At 47.7% G+C, this 8620-nt stretch overlaps 6 protein-coding genes across 6 annotated transcripts in view; all 6 read left to right on the top strand.

Annotated features, from left to right (window-relative positions):
• PPTG_03223 (hypothetical protein) overlaps positions 1-2052 on the top strand; it is a gene marked incomplete at both ends in the record, with an annotated part of 4721 nt that extends 2669 nt beyond the window's left edge. The window contains 3 exons of the mRNA XM_008895900.1: positions 272-1051; positions 1469-1738; positions 1840-2052. Coding sequence (XP_008894148.1) covers positions 272-1051; positions 1469-1738; positions 1840-2052 — 1263 coding nt within the window. The remainder of the gene's footprint in view (positions 1-271; positions 1052-1468; positions 1739-1839) is intronic.
• A 1097-nt stretch (positions 2053-3149) lies between these two features.
• Positions 3150-3746, top strand: PPTG_03222 (hypothetical protein; the record flags this gene model as incomplete). Its single annotated transcript, XM_008895899.1, has 1 exon — positions 3150-3746. The coding sequence occupies one exon, from the start codon at positions 3150-3152 to the stop codon at positions 3744-3746; it is 597 nt and encodes a 198-aa protein (XP_008894147.1).
• Positions 3747-3866: 120 nt separating this feature from the next.
• PPTG_03221 (hypothetical protein) lies at positions 3867-4079 on the top strand (the record flags this gene model as incomplete). The annotated part of the gene is made up of 1 exon (XM_008895898.1): positions 3867-4079. The coding sequence occupies one exon, from the start codon at positions 3867-3869 to the stop codon at positions 4077-4079; it is 213 nt and encodes a 70-aa protein (XP_008894146.1).
• Positions 4080-4405: 326 nt separating this feature from the next.
• On the top strand, positions 4406-6198 carry PPTG_03220 (hypothetical protein). Its single transcript, XM_008895897.1, has one exon. The coding sequence runs from the start codon at positions 4476-4478 to the stop codon at positions 6084-6086; it is 1611 nt and encodes a 536-aa protein (XP_008894145.1). The 5' UTR covers positions 4406-4475; the 3' UTR covers positions 6087-6198.
• Positions 6199-6881: 683 nt separating this feature from the next.
• On the top strand, positions 6882-7277 carry PPTG_03219 (hypothetical protein; the record flags this gene model as incomplete). Its single annotated transcript, XM_008895896.1, has 1 exon — positions 6882-7277. The coding sequence occupies one exon, from the start codon at positions 6882-6884 to the stop codon at positions 7275-7277; it is 396 nt and encodes a 131-aa protein (XP_008894144.1).
• A 107-nt stretch (positions 7278-7384) lies between these two features.
• On the top strand, positions 7385-7681 carry PPTG_03218 (hypothetical protein; the record flags this gene model as incomplete). Its single annotated transcript, XM_008895895.1, has 1 exon — positions 7385-7681. One exon carries the CDS (start codon positions 7385-7387, stop codon positions 7679-7681), a length of 297 nt encoding a protein of 98 aa, XP_008894143.1.
• Positions 7682-8620: the final 939 nt, after the last annotated feature.

Raw genomic sequence — 8620 nt, 5'->3', positions numbered from 1 at the left:
ACTCTTTAGTGTTCTAAATCTCAACTGTTTATTTTCTCTTTATTGCGGAAACCCGCCTATGTGGTAAATGTATGTGGTTAACTATCTAACATAGTAAAACCCAATCAAATGCATATCCTGTGGTTCTCAGCCTATGTACTGAGGCCACTGTTAACTCTACGAGTCATGTACTGAGGGTATGTTAACCCTTCGGGTACTCCGTACCCATGTGTGGAATACACCAGGTGTAAACCCGTGTAACCCCGTTACAACAGATCACTAAAAAAACAAGGTTCGAACACACTCGGAGAGATACACGGAGGCTGTTCGCGCAACCCACTTGATTGCCAGTGAAATAGCTGACATTGAAGACGAAGCTGAGTTCGAGAGTATGCTGCAGTTTGTTATGAGTCAATGGAGAAACGTCCGGCAGAAAAAAATTGCGGAGGATATCCCCGAAGGAGACTTGAAAGAGGCTCTGAAAATGGAAGACCGGCATGCTTTTTCTGATGCTGATTTAAAATGGGAGTTTGAAATTAGCAGTAGTGATGATGAAGAATGTTGTACTGGAGACGCTGCGAACTCTGATGCGAACACAGAGAAGAATCCGCCTGCCTCGTCAGTGTCTATACGTCTCAACCCAAAGGCACGGAAGGTTGGGGCCCCCAAAAAAGCCAAAAAGAAGATAGTGGCCGGTGAACGTGCTGACAGGAAGTGGTATGAAGCAGCCAAGGAAGGCCGCAATAAATCTGGGGAAGTGACATTACTTGCGGTGGTGAACTCGTTAGATCACGTCCAGCCTGGGCTTCGTGAGGTGCAGAGGCGTTTATCGGGTATCATCGTGAAGTATGGGGACGCAGAGTCGAAAAAGCCCAAACTGCACATGATGAAAAATCCTGTTTTGATACAGGATCCGTTCTATCTACTTCCTACGAAGTTGTTGGAGGCGTGCATAAAGATACTTCCCGTGTCCAATTCGAAGGAAGATGCCATCACAATTGACACATCACAGACTAGCCAACCAACTGAGGAGAAGACGGGAAAACTTGTTGAAACTATTGTCATCAAGGACGTTCGGAGTTTTTCAAGGAAACAGATAGAAGCGTTCAGGCGCGTGGACAATTTGAAACGAATCGTACAGGCAGGCTTGGAAATGCATAAGTGGCTTCTCGAAGTCGCAGTTCCCTCTCTACCAGCTGCTTACCACGAAATTGGAGCTCAAGTTGCAGACGATGTGTTAATATCGTACCCGCTAAAACGGATCCAAGGCCTCCCGGCTTTTGCGGACTATACATACGCGATGCTCTACAGCGCGAGCCCACCCACATGGATCTCAGACGCAGCATTACATGCCTTGTGCTTGCGGCTCACTTAAGATTACTCAACGGTCCGATTCGCTGGATTTCAATCAGCTGTAGCGAAACAACGACGTTCGCGAAAGACAGATTAATCTCCTGTGGCCGAACCTATCCGGCATCGACTTCTACAGCAAGTGAAGGAGGACGGAGTAGACACGGTGTTGCTCCCGCTCAACTTTGATAACTTCCACTGGTGCTGCGTGGTCGTTAAGGCCAACGCTAAGCGTATCTATTACTACGATCCGCTAAACCACGCTTCCTACAAGAACGCTTGTAACGCAGTGGGAACTCATCTCAAGATCTTAGGCCTGCTAGATTACGACGTGATTGCCATGAATAATCCTATCCAGTTTGATGAACACAGCTGTGGAGTGTTTGTCGGCTGGATGTTCATCTGTCAGGTGCAAACGGGCCGCCACCTGGAAATCAACAGTTGACCAGACGCCGCATTGAATTTTTTTTTTTACTATTTGCTATCTGGATATCTTCTTCCTGTGGGGAGGCCATTTCACATGACACTATGGAAGATGACGACAAGGAGGAGAAAACCCCTGCCCCAAGAAACACCGGAGACGACGACGCAGGGGACGAAGTGCAGCATACGCAGAGAGCTGCACGAATTGAAGACGCAGAGGACGAAGTTTCACCTACGCAGAGAGCTGCAGGAGTTGACGACGCCAAGAGCGAGGTTCTACCGACACAACCTGCGCAGTGAAGAGCCGTATGAAAAGAAAGTAATAGGCTACGTAGGTCTAACTTCAACGAATACATATTTCATCATCAGACACCTACCGTCACCATATTTTCGTGTACTGCAGCAATGTAGCGATCGATGCTTCGAGTTACAAAGTATTAATCCTGGACTAGATCATGGACGGTTACAGGATTAATCCTGTACATTGATGCAAAGATTACGACACATTTTATGAATCGAGGATTCATTCCTGTAAACGTACACTATTAATCCTGGATTACGCACAGCCACACATTCCGTATCTTCGAATCTTCCCGTATCTTCCCAATATGATCATCACTTAAGTACGATTTTCATGTCCAGGATTAATCCTGGCCTCAGTCGTGTACACACCCATGTAAATAATCCTGGCCTTCAACAGCCGCCTTAAATTTTTAATGGGTTTTTTTCGTCTGAATGCCATCCAAAGCCTATATTATTGCGCAATCGAAAGTTCTGCAAGTTCGTTGTCATTGAGTAATAAAATATGGCTGGAAGCCAGTACTGATGATTTGGATGTTTTCAGTGTGATTTTTATTTTTTTTTTTTGGACGAAAATTGTTATGTACTGCAATAATTGTATCAATTTACTTTACAAAAAAACACAAAAGTGTTGGCACAATTCATTTTTATTGGGACGGCACTCTTCATTACCAAATTGACTCATGTAAAACCGCGACGTGCGTTATGAGAGAAGCTTCTGTGTAAGTTTTAGCTCTGTCATCTTCGCTAGATTCATTTCTCGGTCTTGGTCGCCTGGACGCAATACATGTACACGTACATGTACGTTGTATTGTTAAGTTTGGGGTAGCATGGAGTTCGGCTAATATTGTTACTTATAGTGTAAATATTTAAGCCGTTTTACATAGATTGTGTACTAACTGTATTAGTCATGCAAACAGCGATTGCGTGAGAGGAAAGGGTAGTAAACACGACGACGTAAATGTTTGCACACAGGTGGCACGTACAGCGTGTTCGAACGTCGTGGGACCACCAGTTAGCCCGAAACTTTGGCTCACAATTCAAAGAGCGACAGACCTCTCAACACAAACGCCGAAGTTACAAGCCCCGACGGAAGGATGTTCACACAATCCGACTCTATCGGCGTCGACTGGGAAGACCTGGATGCAACGATTCTCGTCGCAGGTAACGAAACTTTTCTTTGTGCCAGTGACAAACACATTGGGTCGGTTGAATATACCAGCAGTCTAACTAGCAGCACCAGCGATAATGCTGAGAGCGGCGAGGGCAAGAGCTGCCGAGCAACCGAGACGCGCAGTAGACGGTCTCGACGGGAACAGAAGCATGAGCTTGAAGAAATGCGACGGCAAGCAAGTGTTTTAAATGGGGAATTATTGCGATTATACCAGATCAAGGAAAACGAAAAGGCTGTGTTCAACGCTGCCCAGACAGCAAACTTCTGGTTGTGGAAATCTGTTGCCATGCAGCAGCGTCATGAACGGGCCCTGGCCGAAGAGGAGCAGCGGGAGTTGACCGTTACTGCACAAATCCAAGCCACCTACATTAGAATTCTGAATGAGATCATTCAGAAACAGGAGGACGCCTCATCTACCCACAGAACCTCGGACGATTATCACAGGAACCAATGCTTTGAGAGCGACATGCTGGAGAGTTTTATTCAAGAGCTGGACTCGTTTGATTATGTAGCGGATTAACCTGTAGCGAAAAAGTTCCAGGCGGTCGACCTCAGGGTTCTGCTGCCCCCTCCACGACAATGGGCTCCTCTGGGGCACCAGCCAACAAGTACCGCGCCTAAGGTGGCTACGGCTACGGCTATGGCTACGGCTACTCCAATTACGGCTACGGCTACCCGGGCTACTCTGGCTACGAGTCTGCCCAAACGAGTGCTGGCTCCGTTGGTGGTGAGAAAGAGACTGCAGCTGTGTCCACGGACGCTGTGGACGCCAAGTCAGAGCAAAACGGGGTCGAAAGCAAAATCGTCGAAGGAGACCAAGTCGGATTCTATTGACAAGACGAAGGGCAAATGAAGCTGAAACAAGGTGTGCTGTGTGGGAAGAGTAGGTGACGGGTAATGGCAATGTAAGTTGCCGTGGCCGTAGTAGAAGGCGAGGGCAAATGAACAAGATGCAACAATGTGAGAACGGATAAAACGATACAAGCGCGCGTGAGGGAGTAATATATATAGTGTAGATAACGAAAGTGGCGACCTGAAGTGAAAAAAAAACACACATCTAACATTTGTTCAGAAAATTGCCTGAAGCCATTTCCATTAGTCGCCAATTTTTCGTCGTCCGTCTGACTCGAAAGCGTAAAACTTACTAATTATCTCTAATCTCTACAAAATAGTATAATTCATCGTTCAATCGCTTAAATAACCGCCCATTGTGCAACGGCCGGGCGTCCCCTCACTTCCTCGCATCTCCATGAAGCTCGCCCGCGCTCTCGGCCTCGTGGCCGCCTCCTTCTCCACGTGCAGCGCCGGCAGCAGCTTCATCGACTTCCGCTCCGTGGACGGAGAGATCAAGGCCGACAACGAGACGTTCCACATCAAGGGCATCAACTGGTTCGGCGGCGAGACTATTGAGCTCGTAGTGCAAGGCTTGTGGCCGTCCGCCACCACTATCGGCGATGCGTTGGACCTTTTCGCTAGCTACGACATCAACGCACTGCGTCTGCCATTGGCTATGGACTCCGTAATGGACGATCCAAAAGTTAAGAGCACTCAGACCGGAGGAAGTCCGTCTTTGGCGGGTAAAACGTACCTTGAGGTACTGGACGTCATTGTGAGGGAAGCTCGTGAACGCAACATCCTCATTATGTTCGACAGCCATCGAATCGAGGCCTCTGAGCCCGATTTCCCCGACATTGCAGTGCCTGACGACATCACTCCGGCACTACAGAAGCTCGCAACGAGGTACTGCGACGACCCGGGGGCGTGGAATGTCTTCGCTATTGACCTTAAGAACGAGCCTAAGGGCAAAGCCACGTGGGGTAAAGGAGATGAAGACACAGACTGGAACTTACAAGCAGCCAAGATTGGCAACGCTGTACTAAAAAAATGTCCGAGACTTTTGATATTCATCGAAGGAGTCCAGACGAATATTAAAGGAGTGAGTATGAAATGGGGACAAGCTGGTGGTTCATTGCAGGGGGCCAAGGACTACCCAGTCAAACTGAGTAATATGGAGAGACTGGTGTACAGTCCTCACTTGATCTCCCCTGGAGTGGACTACAAGGCTCCGTGGTGGAGCGACTCGAGCTTCCCTGATAACATGCCGGATATCTGGGACGAATATTTTGGATTCGTACCTAAAGAGACTGGCCAAGCAGTGGTTGTGGGTTCCTGGGGAGCTCAAATGAAGGATAACAACAAGATATGGGCTAACGCGGTGTCGGCCTACCTTGAGGAGAAGTCGATTGGGTCGTTCTACTGGGCCTTTAACCCCCAGTCAGCCGACACTGGAGGGTTCGTTAAGGACGACTGGGTCACTCCTATTGACGAGCGCGTTGCTCTACTTGAGTTACTGCCTACAACTAGTGTAGAGGATATCGTTGCTATCTTCTCTGAATGCTCAAAAACTTGTGCTGGGAACGGCGGATGTGAAGGTGGCAAGTGTGTCTGCTACACTGGATGGACTGGGCCACAGTGCGAGATCTGCTCGGAAGGAGACACCACAGCGTGTAATGACATGGGTACATGCTTGAGAAATAGCACGTGTGCCTGTGAAGACGATGCCAATGGGAAATATTGCGCTGGAACAGAGTGTGATGAAGTTGATTGTGGCGATGGATCTAACGCTGGCTGCTTCAATGGCGAGTGCACGTGTCTCTATAATTGTGTTGGGAACTCGTGTGTCGTCTGTGCTGCCAACGAATCTGCGCTTGAAGATGCTTCCAACGGAGCGACAATGCTTTGTGACGCGTGCGATGCTCAGGCCCACAATGATTTTTCATCTGCTCAAGCATTCTCGATTGTCACAGTAGGAACTGCGGCGTTTGCTACACTTGCCTTCGTTTTCACCTTTTTCTTTTAACCCAGTCATTTGATAAAGATTCATACTACTACGTTAATTTCTGAAAGTTGCATGAAAAATATATTGTGTTCGCATAATATTTGATGTTCAAATAAACCAGCGTTGACATGAATTTCCGCCTTTTTAGTACTCTAGTCAAAGAATTCTGAGTTTCGTCGCAGCGAATTACCAAATTGTAATTGGTCTACTGTAGACATCGTCTGGCACGTGTATTAACAATAAGTGCAAATGCGATGATTTCATGGAACTGGGTATAACTTTAGCAGTCTTGTTCTGTCTGCCATTGTAGCCCAAAGTCAAGGGGTAAGGATACGAATCTCTTACAGCATCCAAATCTAATGACTTGAATACTAGGCCGTCTTCGACTTAGGTGGGAATACACATTTTTCACGTAGCGAAACTACTAGAAATTCATATCAGTCTCCTGTTTAGTTGAACGTGTTTAGTAGAACATAAGCATCTGCTAGTAGGATCATTGATTCTGCTGGCGACACCAAGACATTACCGGCCATTTGCAACCGAGGTTGTATTGTTGGTGACCGGCGATCATTGATTGGCTGATGTCATGGTGTCAGCAAGAATCATTGCTGGAACCGTGCAGCTGGGCTCAGAGTCCTCTACTACTTTCGTAGCCTGCTCGGTAGCAGATGCTGGCTCGCTGCGCAACCCTAGGCAATACAAAAAACAAGACGATTGCATTCAAGGCAGTGTGAGAGTCTGAGGGAGCGGGTTTACAAAAATCAGGTCATCGCAGACGCCACTTGGCTGGAGATCCATTTCTAGCAAACGCCGACCATGACGAACCACTACAAGCCCGAGCTCGTGAAATTCATGCCCTATAAGGACAACGTCTCCTATAGGAAGGACCGCACGTTCACAGTGGACGAGCTCCTACGTATAACTCCAGAGGACCTGTGTCGTTGGATGAACGAGCAGACGTACGGAGATCCAGAGCCAAGTGATGATATGAGGACCATGCATCGCCGCTCGACAATCCTTGAGTTCACGAAGAAGGCTACTTCGTCGTTCATGCCACGCATAAATTTGACATGGGGTCCAGTAACGGAGCGTGGAAACCCTACCCGGTCTGACGTCGTGAATAAGTTGATCAAGGGGGTTAAGAACTTCAAGGTTCGACGAGAAGGATCTGAGTTCAAAGCCCGCTGGCCTGTGGAGTTGACGAATTCATGAATTTACTCCTTCTTGTGCGAGCTCATTGGGGGCGTATTGATAAAGCGTACTTGGTGGGAAGTGGGCTCAGTTTTCAATGGCATATTTGCGCTAGGATTGATGACATGATGAAGTTCCAGTTTTCCAACTTCTCGTCTAGCACCCAGTACCCTTCAACACTCCTCTTCCAAATGCGGTGGTCGAAAACCAAACGAGAGGAGCGGGATTCCCCAGAGCAGCTCATTCTTGGCAGCATGAACCCCAAGATGTGTGCGTTGCTTAACCTCGCCGTGTACATTGAGGCAACATCGAATATGGCAAGTTCTGAGTATTTGTACGGCAATCCCAAAGACGGAGACCGTAATGTACGACGATTTTTAAAAGATATGGTTGGTAATGAAGCCTTCAAGAAGCCTAAATTGTGAAATTTAGGAACGCACAGCCTCCGTAAGGGTGCAGCGATGTATGCAACGAGGTGTGGCATCTCGAAAGTTTTTGTGAATTTGTGGGCCGTTGGAGAACTCGCAAAGGTGAGATTGATATTTACGTCGACAATACGCAGCCATACCCAGATGCATTAACAGCAGCAGCATTAACAGGACCTGCAGGACCGTGCTTTTACGTATTTATGCCTGGGATTAGTTGCATCACGCCTGATTTACTCTGTAACGAGATTGTATCGACAGTAAAACAACTCATGGGCGACTCAATTGCGGAATGTTGGGATTAACCCTGCCCTGGACAGCAATTGAAACCAGCAGATGCATACGAATACGCACTACTGCCAAGCAAACTTAAACAGCAACTTGTAAGCATTTACAAAAACGTTTGGGGGGGGGGGAGCGTATCTGAATCCTGTGCAGCGCGACGAATTTTTTGTTGCTGGTAACGGCTCTCAATTATCGCTCATTACTATTGACAATGATGAGGGCACTGACCAAGCCCATAAAACAAGCTCTCAGAGACCACATCACGTAAACTCTATAAGAAGTGAAAGAACACGCCGCGATTTCCCGCCCTCCACTCGCAAATCGCTGCTGGACGACGCCAAACAGCAGAAGTGATGAATGAAATTCATCGGCTACGACATGAACTTCAACGTGAGCAGCAAAAGACACAGGCAATACTAAGACGACTGGTAATTCAGGGAACTTTTACCAAAGTAGCTGTGCCAATTTCTCTCCAGCACAGCCAAATAGTGACATATACCACCCAGCGTTTACCAGGAGTGAAGCTCTCTAAGCGACACAAGGATTTGTACGAGTTATGGTGTGGTGGAGTGGGGTTCGCAAAATCACGTTGCGATCCACTCGGACACACAGTGCCCTGGACTGCCGACTGACGGAGGGGGTACTCCGATAACT

This window comes from Phytophthora parasitica (genome assembly GCF_000247585.1).
Source record: "Phytophthora parasitica INRA-310 unplaced genomic scaffold supercont2.4, whole genome shotgun sequence".
Classification (NCBI taxonomy): Eukaryota; Oomycota; class Peronosporomycetes; order Peronosporales; family Peronosporaceae; genus Phytophthora; species Phytophthora nicotianae.
The sequence above is the reverse complement of the archived record's forward strand: the minus strand, read 5'-3'. Positions and strand labels throughout refer to the sequence as shown.